This window comes from Euleptes europaea, chromosome 11, assembly GCF_029931775.1.
Source record: "Euleptes europaea isolate rEulEur1 chromosome 11, rEulEur1.hap1, whole genome shotgun sequence".
Lineage (NCBI taxonomy): Eukaryota > Metazoa > Chordata > Lepidosauria > Squamata > Sphaerodactylidae > Euleptes > Euleptes europaea.
In genome coordinates this window covers 53,207,320-53,219,859 of record NC_079322.1, presented here as the reverse complement: position 1 = coordinate 53,219,859, position 12,540 = coordinate 53,207,320, and the positions used below count along the sequence as shown (strand labels likewise).

At 39.7% G+C, this 12,540-nt stretch overlaps 1 protein-coding gene across 2 annotated transcripts in view; it reads left to right on the top strand.

Annotated features, from left to right (window-relative positions):
• The window catches only part of CDK14 (cyclin dependent kinase 14), a 242,454-nt gene that overhangs the window by 123,176 nt on the left and 106,738 nt on the right, over positions 1–12,540 (top strand). For both annotated transcript variants that reach the window (XM_056857332.1, XM_056857333.1), the window contains one exon: positions 8,743–8,805. In XM_056857332.1, the coding sequence (XP_056713310.1) occupies positions 8,743–8,805 (63 nt within the window). The remainder of the gene's footprint in view (positions 1–8,742; positions 8,806–12,540) is intronic.

The following is a 12,540-nucleotide window of genomic DNA, read 5'->3' as shown; positions in this document are numbered from 1 at the left end:
TCGATCTAGTCCAGCATCCCATCTCACACAGTGGCCAACCAGTTATAACGGAGGGTCTGACTTCAGTTCCAACTACTGATTCTGATCACTGTCTGAGTTCATATATTGCTCTGTAGTATCAGGGCTGGATGAAGCCCAGGAACAAGTAGAGCCTCTTGCTATCTAGAATATTTAATCCCTTGGCTAAACGAGGCTTGTTGGTTCAACCAGTCCACATGGTCGGGATTCTTCTGCTATCCCTGTGTACCTAGACTCAGCTAAAGCCAGTTTTACCTTGACCTCCATGCTGCTTTGAAGGACAGACCCAGCCTCCAGCTGCTGCACAGATCCTTCCTCCTAAGAAGTCTGTAGTGCACTTCAAGACCTATCTGCCAAAGGCAGAACAGTTTGGCCCCAACAAATAGTCAAATATGTCCTTGCAAGCAGCCTCACTTGATATAGTATCTAATTCTAGTGGGATTGAAACTATCATGGACAGTAACAAGATAGGCTTGCCCCACACTTGATACTGTTGTCTACATCTGTGGAAGTAACTTGGCTATCTCAACTATGGATAGTTAAAGGATCAGAATGGTAGTCGTATAATGCAAACAGATGGCTCAATTTTCATTCATTTATCCATGTCATACTTTGATGGATGAGAATGTCATTCTCTTATTGTGCGTGTAATGACAAAGATCCAGACAAGAGAATGATCTTTTTGTCTTGCACTTGATTCTGTTTTCTGGCTATTGGTTGGGGGAGGGGATAGTTTTGTGCCCCTGAAACCAAAGAAACATGGGAATATAAGACAGAGATCCATCATCATTATAGAAAACTTTTGGCAGCGACCTCTCTCTATTTGTCTAACTCCTTCCGTTATAAAATATAAGAGCACAGCAGAGAGGACATTTCAGTGTGCTCTCTTTCACATTCTTTTCCATGTTAACATCCACATAAATAGTGTTAGGGCCTCAAAGCTCATGTTTGTGGAGTGAAAATGGCCTTCTCTGACTTCATTTAAATGTGAAATTAAGGCAGCACTCCTATGTTTGCTTTTTTGCTTGCTTGGGAGCAGAGAGAGCGTTTCATTTTGAGACAACTCTGCTTCAGTTTGAAAGCTTGAACTTTACGCTCAAGATGAAACTGGTCCTCCCAAAACAGATACCAGGGTTTTCCCTCCGTATGAATACTGTGAAAGTAACAACATTGGGACAGTTTGGCAAAGAGAATAGGCAGCATAAAAATGATTTCCCTTCCATGCATAAAAATTAAGGGACAGCACCCCCCCCCCCCGTTTGTACATTTCTAAGCAGAAATTAGTGCAATGAATTCAGTGCATTTACTCATGAATAAATATGCATAGATATAGAGGCATGTTCCCTTGATTATTGTGTCATCCATGAATCTGAGACCTGTTCACGGGATTATGCATTTTAATAACCTTATCAACTGTAATATAGACCTCAAGAGGACAACAATAGTTATAGGCAGATTTCCAAAGACTTAGGACATGGAGCTGAGCAACAATTAGAAAATTCTTTATAACAGTGAACCGAGTGTTGGTTATGATAATTGCTGATGTGGAAACTGAAGTTCCTTCTGAAGTTCTTCATAACCCACCCTGGTATTCATCATCCTGAAAAAATGGGTGTTATCTGCAAATTTGGCCACTGTGATGTTCTCCCCCTTCCCACTCTAGATCATTTATGAACAAATTAAGTAGCATGATTTCCAGCCCCGATCTTTGCAGAACCTACAGCTGACTTTTCTCCATTATTACTGTCTACTTCCCGTTGTTTCACCAGTTTTTTTTTAATCCATACAAGGACCTGTCCACTGATTTAAAAAAAATAAAAGCTTACTCAGGAATCTTTGGTGAGGTACCTTGTCACAGATATTTCAGAATTCCAAATATATAGTGTTTAGTATCACACTTATCCAAATGCTTAACTTCTCAGAGAAAGGTTGTTGAGGCGGAACTTCCATTTGAAGAAGCCACGCTGATTCACTCTCAGCAGGTTTTGTTCCTCTACGTGCTTGATCTGTTTTTAATAACAGCTTCCACTCATTTACCCAATACTGATGTTACACTTACTGGCCTGGAATTTCCTGGAGACCCTCTAGAGCCCTTTCCTAAAAAACGGTCTGAAGTTTGCTACTTTCTAGTGTTCTAGTACAGAGGCTGATTTTAATGAAACATACTGGTTAGAAGATAAACAATTGTAACACTTTAATTTTTGCCATTACTTCAAATTGTAGTTGTTAATTGTTTTATAAACAGAAACAAATAAATATATTTATATTTGGAAAAACAACATCTAGCTGATGTTGACGTTGCTTAGTGTATGAATTTTATTTGGGTAACCTTTCCTGTGGAGTGTTTTTTTGTGTGTGTAGTTGTTGCAAATCTGTGACCTCAGCTATGGCTTCATTATTGTTCTGTAAATTGTATTGTCTGTTTAAGAATTTCTAAGTGTCAATGGGGAAACTATTCCAGTCAGTAGAACCTCCAGAGCATAACTAATATGCGCAGTCTCTCTAGCAGAAAAGAATGGCTTGCCACAGTCTTGCTGCCTCAGTGAAACAATACAATCTGTCTGCTGCATGATGTCATTGCCAGAAGCCAAATAGTACAGTTTTTGTTTTAATGGAAGAACTCTTTCACATTGCTGGTTTGACATGATGGGAATGCGGTTGGAAATGCTTCCTGCTCATTCACGGGCCCCAGGCTGTCCATGCATTTCAGTTTCAGAAATGACAGCTGAAACCAATTAGGTAGAACTACAGGACAGCGAAGTCGCATGCAGATTTATCATATCTGGCGAGGAGGAAGAGAAGCAGAGTATATTTCATTGGAAATATAAGTGGCTAATTAATAGTGAATGATTACTGAGGAGGAGGTGGGGCATAGACCTCATTTGGTTGATTTTGTCCCTGATGTTCAGAGCAATGATCGCTTTTGTGTGTGTGTGTGTGCGCGCGCGCGCCCGCACACTCACTCGTTTGATAGTTCATTTTTAAGTATTCATGGCTAGAGTCCAAGTAGAACTTTAGGTTTTTAATCAAAAACATGAACCTATGTACTGGGATTTTTTAATCTGTTCATACTTACAGTATTAGAATAGAAACCAAGTGCTTCTTGATGCATTGATGTTGAACCTTGAAAAAAAAAATGGATTTCAGACCCCTTCTATTGATGAATGTTTTAGGATTGGTGCAAGATGACGGGGAATGTATCATCTTGCTCCTTTTTTTCCAGTAATGCTTACTACTGTACTACTGTAGTAATGCCTACTGCAACTGTAAAGTTGCATTTCAGAAATATCCCAAGTTTGATGGCTTGTCCCAGCTTTCCAGGGAACTATGATCACATCGTAAACTGTGATGTATCAAAGTATTTACGAAATTTCCACTGTAGAAAAATCAGTGTAGTCGTGTCGTCACTGCTAGCTATTTGCTCGGACCCTTCATGTATCAAGGCGGGGGGTGATGTAACCTTTTGCAGAATAATGGCCCAGACGTAAGTTCTGGAAGGAACTGTTGTATCTGGACTCTCATTCAGAGATTATGTCAGCTTGAGGCATCAAAAGATGAAGCACTGTGATGACCAACGTTATGCCTTACATAGGAGACAATGGGATTTCTGGCAAGGAGACTGACACCCAAACATCTGTTAAAAGTAAGTCTGTGAAGTGTGGGTGGGATACTCTGAGAACAAAAGCAATAAATGGGCTAGTGGGAAGGCAGATGCAGGGGAAGAACTTAAAGTAGGTGTCTGTCATCATGGCTGGGGATATATGATAGATGTTTTGCACGCCATGTGCTCTCCTAACCTAGAATTTAAATTGGCAAGCTAGCTGATCAGCCAATAGTATCCAGTTGCACTCAGATATTGTCCCTGAATAACTGGCCTGGCAAGTACAGTACACTGAAGTCGAGAGGCCCTCAATATTCCCAATTCACACACTGTCCATCGGTCCTGTCCTGTGAGCATACATTTAGTTCCCCCTCCCTTTTGGATTTTGCTTTTGCCTGGCACACTATGATGGACCAATGCTGCATGAGTCATGCATTCGAGACAAAGCAGAAATAGTGACCTCTGCTTCTCTTACTGCTTATAGGTTTGTATCAGCTTGAGACAATATAATTTTGGGCAGGTGATCATTCCAGTCTCTCTGTACTATAGTGATTCTGTGAAATGCAGCTGCCATCAAAGCCGTGCACAGTTCCCATTGATGTAACTGATTTACATTTAATTTGGAAATTGTAATGAAAGTGTACACCTTTATTTCCTTCGATAACTTTGTTCGCTCTTTGGCATTGGGCCTCATTCCTCTTGGCCAGTCAGCCACCTATGAAATTGTTCTCTGCACCACAATTCTATCTCATTCCCTAGCATGAAATTATCTCTGTGACGATCTGATTGAATTTACAAGAAAGCAGAACAATATGAAGCAACTTGTCTTCATTTCACAAAAGAACCTTCCCCTTAAAATTTTGCCGAGGGCGTGGTTCAGATGGGGTCTCTGGTGCTACCTTACCTCTTTGACTCTTTTTTAAGGTAAATCTATGTACAGACAATGTTGAACTCAGAACGGAATGCAGTGGAATAGACTATATTCAATCTGTGCTCTGCTCTCACAGCAGAGGCTTGGTACTCATAGATCCGCCACAGCAGGAAGAGCCTCAAGAACGAAACCTCATTACAGAGAGCAGGAGCCAATCAATTTGTACAGTTGAATGGTAGAAGAGCTAGGGCACAGAGGGAGAAAGTGGTATCTGTATACATCATCTTGAAATGGCAGCTAGCAGTAAACATAAGCTCAGATGCCATCTGCATCCTGAGAAAGGCTTACTTTGATGTATGCAGAATTTAAGACTATCTACAAGATACACATATGTCTGAACCTTTGTGGGGACCATTCTTTATGTTTCTTTTTTTCCAAACGCTACCACAAAACCTAGTGTTTAAAAGCTCATTGTGGTCATGCAGTTTTAATAGGGTAACAGTCATATGTGAATCAGAGATGCAGTAATGGCAGAGAAATGTCTGATGTGTTGCCAGAAGGATGAATCCCACATTGCGGAGTTGTAAGTGTGCATTGGTATGTTCTGGCTGTTTCTCTGTGTGCATTTTTAGAGAACAAGTAGGGAGGGCAGAAAGCTTCAAATACTAACTATGAGTGATGAGAGTTCCTATGATAGATTTATGGAAGGATTATCTGGAACAGATGTGCTTAGTTTGGGAAGTGTTAATTCCTTAGGTATCCACACAGCAAGTGGGAGGTAAAAGACGGGCAAGAGAGACAGCTTCAGAAGCAGAGGAATTAATGCAGTACATGGTTGGCAGTGACTTTGTGATATTGTATGTGGTTTTAGTGTCTCTGCTAATAAAGTAAAGAATAGTGACTTGGACATTAGCAGCAGTAGCTGCTATATTGCCAGTACTTTTACTGAACGGAGTGAAATCATCTTTGGATACTATTGATAAATGGAGGAGAGGATCAAGGGAAGAGTGTAGTGGAATCCCAATATTTTAATGTTGCCCACCATGCATGTAAATTTCATGTCTGTATACATATACCTTTTCAAGGCTATAGCCAAGGTAGGGCTAGTGAGTGCAGTATTCTACCTGGAACACTGGCTCATTACATCTAAACAACTTTCTAAAATCATTAGGCTTTTAAATTTGTGGCATTGCAGCCTTTGATTACAAGAATAAATATTTCGGTTTAGAATAGGAAAAGTTCAGATTTTAAAAGATTACTGCGAGCTGGTGTCCCTCCCCCAAGTGGTAGGGTTCCATACTCCACCTGGCTGTCTTCCAAAATTTAGGATGAATGTTTCAAGATTGCTATCACATAATGCTTAAGCCACCCATAGGGGACACTCTTTATCTTTAGTAACACTGACTATATAAAAATCCTTATTGTGAGAAAGGGTAACTGAAAATAGGCGCGACTGACTTCATTCTGAGGCTAAGTCCTCACCACTCAAACTTCTCAGGGTCAAATTTTTCCCACTGCACCATTGGACAGAGAATGCCTGATCCTAGGCCCTAACCTGAAATCATCCTAGTGCTAAATGAGAAGATGTGTGTGTGTGTGATCTCCTTCAGCTCTAACAAAGCTACCCGCTGGTTGGGAGAAAAGCCCAAGAACAGCAAGGACTTTTGCTTGGCCAGCACAATACACCTCTATCACACAACAACTTCCCTTCTATGACATGATGAGATGTTGTCTCAGAGGCTTCTGGGCCTTCATCTTATTGTGCTGCTGGGACGGAGGGAAGTCTGAGGGGAGCAGAATGGTCCTGGAAGGGAAGCCCAAGAGAGTAATGTTGGGCAGACACAAGGCAGCACCATTTTTAGTTTTTCATTACAGTGGGCCACAACCCTTCTAAGGTGATGTGGATAAAACCTACAGAAAACTAGGGTAGAAACTGAGCTTGAAAGGAGTCCCCTCCCCAAGCTCACTTCAACTCTAATGCTTTTAAAGACCCTGTCATTCTTTCAGCAAGTGGTTAAAAGTTAGAGTTGCTTTTCACAAATTTCAAGGACCGATTCCTTTCTATTAAAATCCTTGAATCTTGTGTCACAAATATACCAGACATTTAGTTGAATTTTGGTTTAGGATTCCAGTTAATAGAAGATCTCCCATTTCACTTATTTGGAGTTTTTTTAGAAACAGGGCAGCCTTGCCTTACTACTTAAAGCTGACTGTTGCAGGATGCCCTTTGTCCTCTTGGGGTATGAGCACTAATTATTTGAGCTAGTTTAATTTAACAAAAATTGCATTAAACATGTCGAAGGACAGCAATATGCCCTTCCTTTGGGAGTGTTAAAGAGAACAGTGATCTTTGAGATGTTTCTGTGGGGAAACTAAAGCACCCCTGGTGTTTTGTGTTGATTTCCTGAACTGCTTCCTCACAAATACATCTGATGTGCTGATTTATTTGTCCCTCAATACAGTTAACTCAGGAGGACAGAATTTGCTTCAGAGGGGCGAGGGGCGGTGGGATAGGACCATGTTTAATCTCTTAACTGCACTTAAGAAGTCACTCCCTTCCCCTTCAGTGAAAGGCTGTCCTTTAAACATATGCCAAGTGGACTGTGGGAAGAAATGCTTAAGTCAGTGAGCTGATTTCTGAGACCATATACCGGTATTACTGTTCCCTTCTTCGTCCTAGATTGCTGAATAGAATAACATGTGTACATCATTACAGCCATAATGATTTGCTGGAAGGCATCACATAGACGTACAGAAGTTAGTATATCGGTCATCAAATAATCCGATCTGTGACAACAGTATCAGAGGGCTTTGTTGTAAAAACAGAAAACATAATCAATCAACAAAGCTGAAACAGGAGCATGGTGGGCAGTGTAGTGATGAATGCCATAGAGCAAAAATCCTGTTTTTGTGCAACCAGTTGATTAAAGGGAAACAATGTTGGTACCTTTCAGTGTTAAGGTTTCATTGTTCAGCTCCTTACGCGAAATACCTATGAAGCTCATATGAAAGTCTCACTAAAATGGCAAGGAGGTGTCCCTTTCCCTTAAAATCTGCTTTATTTATGATAAATTTAGATGGTAAATTAGAAAATATTTTTGTTAGTCTTTAAGGTGCTACTGGACTCTTGCCCTTTTTGACTACTGCAAACAGACTAACACGGCTACCCACTGTGAATTAGATGGTAAATGTAACTGCTTATGGCACTTTCATAACTTATTTAGTGTTAGAAAAGACTACCAGACTTCCTTCTGCATTTCAGTTCACATGATGCCTTCTCCACTAATATGATTTTCTTCTATAAACAAAGTCTACCACTGGCAGAATGTGTGACAGAGATAGGCAGCAATTGGAACGTGTTCCCTTTAATGACCAACTTGCATCATTGTAATGTTATAGAAAAGGAAATAAGAGAAGTAAATTTTTCACTTATGATCCCTTGTTTACAATGGGATGGTCATGAGTAAAGTTGCTGTCAGAATAGATGAGAGCAGCAGCTAAAGCAGAGATTGTGGACTGAATTTCTTCAGTCCTGGGTTGTATTCTAACACAGCAATGTATTCAAACAAAAGAATCTGTGCTTCTGGTGTAGGGAAGTGCATATCATATCAAATGTCCACTACATACTTTTCTTGCATGCTAGAATCTCATGGAAAATTAGACTGTATATTTAGGAAGAATAATTGAAATTAGCATAACATTATTCACTAGTTATCAGTACTCTGGATAACAACAGCATTTAATAATATTTTCTTCATGTCTTTTGACTGTACAGGCCTCTGTTGTTTTTGCTCTTTAAATACCACATACTTTTACATTCCAGAACTTCGCATTGACCAGCAGTGAGCAATCTGGAATTTTAAAAAAATCTAATTCCTTTACTATTACAACACTTCCATTTTTCATTTGGTTCACAATCTGTGGATAGTGTAAAAGTTTCTTATTTCTCCCCATTCATAATGATTTTTACAATTGTGAATGTAACTGTTTGAAATGTCAATTAGTGCATTATCACAGTACAGACTGTTAGAGGGGACTTGGATATACTTTAGTTTTTATAAACAATCTTATCAGCAAACAACTAGAATGGAGCCTGAAGGTAATGTCAATGTTGAGAATATATATTTTCCTCATTTTCCATTTGCTGTACCTGGAGGAAATAGTGACTTTAAGTGGAAAGATATTGATGTGTTACCATCATACAGAGGTAGTAATAATACATATTATTCCTGCTTTTCTCTCTCTTTTCAAGCACACTGATTTATGTCAGTACATGGACAAACATCCTGGAGGACTTCATCCAGACAATGTGAAGGTAGGAAATTATTTTAAAATAAATATTTAGATGGTAGGCTTGTGTTAAAGTTAAGAAGTAGATTGCTCCTGTGAATGAAGGAAGTGGCTGAAAGTAATATGTAAACTGGCTGTTGAAAAACTAGAAAACTAATTTTACTTTTTAATGACCCATTGTTAAACCATGCCATTTTTACTGTTTCTCATACGTTGGATCTTATCAACTGCAACTGAAGTTAGCTTTTTAATTATTTGGATATCAACCAAAGACTTGATCTGACTATCTGCTGGGAAATCAGTCAAACCATCATACCATAAATCAGAAACCAATCAGTCATACATCATTTTGTGACTTGGGGACCACCTAAATAATATTTGTTCAGTGATCACTTTGATGCCTCCGTTGCTGGAAAAGTGTTTAAAACCACACCCAATAAACTGAGATTTTTTTATCCATTTGAAGATCTCTCAGTTTGAAGATCTTGTATTTCAGTTCTTTTTTAAAAGTAACAGGAAAACCTCACAGCCCCCCCACACAGCCCCAGAGAAGCTTTTGAAACAAGGAGTCAGGTCTTTGATCGGTAACCAGAAAAAAACCCACATGAAAAAAGCCCACAAGAAAATTGCTCACAAAAAAAGCCCACAGTCATAAATACACACAAGAAAAAAGCCCACATGGAAAAAATCCCACACGGGAAAAACCCCACACGGGAAAAAGCCCACACAGAAAAATACTCACATTTGAATACTTAATATTATTTATTTTGTTTTTAAAAAATTACAGCCATAACATAATTTTTACAACCCATAACATAACTTTCACAGCTACTAACATTAACAATTACTTAATAAAAAATAACTACATCAGAAAGAACCATATTTTATTATTTCCAAATCATGAAAAACACTATTAGTACTGGTATGATAATACCTGATAATTATTCTTTTTTTTCTTACATTTCAAATTAATTTTATTCACACTTCTGTAAAAGTCTCTTATTTGTTATTTAACTATATACTTTATTCCTTTACAATGATTATTTGACATGAAATTAAAGCCATTTCACTGTTTTAATATCCCTGCCAATTCTTTCATTTGACATGAAATTGAAGCTATTTCACTGTTTTTATATCTCTGCCAGCTATTGAAAACAAACCCGGAATGAATGGTGACCCCCGTGGATTAAACGAGGGACCAACATTCAATAATAAATCGAGTAAATAATAATTCAGATATAAATCTTTACTGCAAATTAGCCAGTCTCCTTAAGTAAGTAAGTTTAACTTCCACCTACTCATATTCCTGCACAGAAGTGGCAACCATGTCATGTAGTGCCTCGTATCTTTTCTTTTTCACCTCTGGGTGACCTGCTTGTGCATTAGCCAATGTTAATTTGTGGCAAGCCAGGTCCCTCTGCAGTCCATCAAATAGAAACCACACGCTGGGATGACTGCAGTGGAACAGGGAATTAAAAGCATTGTGAAATCCTTCACAACAGTTGGTAGTTTTTGGTGACTGTTCAAGGGCTGCATCATTATGATTCCATATTCTTATAGGAAACTGAGGATCTCTACCTGCTGCACCCTTGATATATGTAGAAAAGAAGTACGTGAGCACCTCATTGTAGCTGTCTTCATCTGGAAATGTGGCAGCAAGCTTTTCAAAAACACTTCTTACATCATCTATTGGAACAAAGGCTAATGTAGCAAGAGACTTCAGTGTAATTTTTATGTTCATATTAGTTTCATATTCAGTCTTCAAGCCAACATTGTTGATTTTCCTAATGAGACTCTGACACAGATGAAAATAACACCCTTCGACCTCAGCGTGTGGAAAGGCAATCTTCACTGTATTAATAGAAGCCTTCTCAAAATCGACTAAAACCTTTTGAGGTGCCAGATTTGGAATCAATAGCTTCATTATTTGAAACATTCTATTATAGGTGTCTGTGTTCTTTTTTTGGAGTAAAATGTAAATACATGGCGGATATGAATTACCCACCTTGCCATGCCACGTGTACAGTTGGTAAAACATATTTGGCACTTTATCAAATGTGCCATCTCCATAGACGGTATCTTTGTTCAATTCGAGCATAAGGTCTCTATCACCTAAAACCAGAATTCTGTCTGGATTCTCCACACCTGAATCGTGAAGTATGAGTTGACTGTACTTTTCAGGGATGTCAAAATTTATGGTTTTGGGGTTAGGCAAATTACTGTTTGTTCTGTGAAAGAGAAGACTTCTTGTGAGGGATGATTGTCTGGGCATATGGGCCAATATATCATTATTTAACGCTGACAACACATTTCCCATCACATTTCGAGGAGTAGCACTTACTGCTCCCATGTCTTCCCTCATTTTGCTTCTGGCAATGTTTGCTGCTGCTTTTTGAGGACAGGAATCATGACAATGCTCTACGTTGACTATGTTGCCATCTTTTGTTTTTATAATTGAATGGCACTTTATAGAGCGATTCTGTCTGCATCTCCAAGTCACCACTCCATTGACAGTGCGAAAAGCGAGATACTCAAACCCCAAGTAAATCATAACTTCATTGTTCTTCTGGCTTCTTAAAAACTCCACTGTTTGCACTACAAAAATAAAAAATAAAACTCATAATATACATTTAAAAAAAAACAGTAATAAGATAGTTGTGTGATAATTGTGCAAGTCAGTAGTGTGCCTGTGCAACTCAGACTTGAGGCAAATGCTGAAGTAGGCCTCTGGCGCACCTTCCTACCATCCCCCTGCCCCCCATCTGGAGTCCTCATCTGGAGGCCTGGTCTACTGCTATAAAAGCCTCTTGGTAGACCTGGCCTCCAGCTGAGTCCCATCGGGAGGCCACGTCTACCTATTGGCTTTCTTGGTGGTAGACTCCCTGGACTCCAGGGGCCCATAGAAGCCAATGGGTAGACCTGGCCTCCGAGGGTCTTCACAAATGAGAGTGTTTTGTTGTCTCAGAACACAAGCACAGGAAACTACACACACTTTCATCATTTTAAACAAATAAGATGTTTGCTTCCAAACATATTGTGAATATGGAAATTTTTCTACTTTGTGAATTTTTCCGTGTGGGCTTCTTTCTGTGTGGGCCTTCTTCCGTGTGGGCTTTTTTCTGTGTGGGCTTTTTTCATAGAACCCTTTCCATACTAGACCAGGGAAATAACCTGTTCTGATCTTTCTTAGATCAGCAGAGCTACGGTGACCTCAGTTCCCTTTCCTCCAGTGTTTAGGTTCTGGGCACATTCCTTTTTATTTTGGAGATGATTATACCTTTTGTGAGAGCCCCGTGGCACAGAGTGGTAAGCTGCAGTACTGCAGTCAGAAGCTCTACTCACGACCTGAGTTCAATCCCAATGGAAGTTGGTTTCAGGTAGCCTGCTCAAGGTTGACTCAGCCTTCCATCCTTCCAAGGTCGGTAAAATGAGTACCCAGCTTGCTGGGGGTGAAGTGTAGTGGACTGGAAAAGGCAGTGGCAAACCACCCCATAAACATAGTCTGCCTAGTAAACATTGGGATGTGACATCACCCCATGGGTCAGTAATGACCCAGTGCTTGCATAGGGGACTACCTTTACCTTTTATACCTTTTGCAGGATAAAAGAAGGTAGAGCAAAGCAGTGCAGGACACCCGGGACATGACAGGGGCAAGGTTAGAGGCAAGCCAGAGAGCTTCTAGAACAGCATAGCCATACAAGAGACACTCGAGATTGGGGGGGGGAGGTATTGCAAGAGTGTGGCTGGGAGAAGCCTCAAA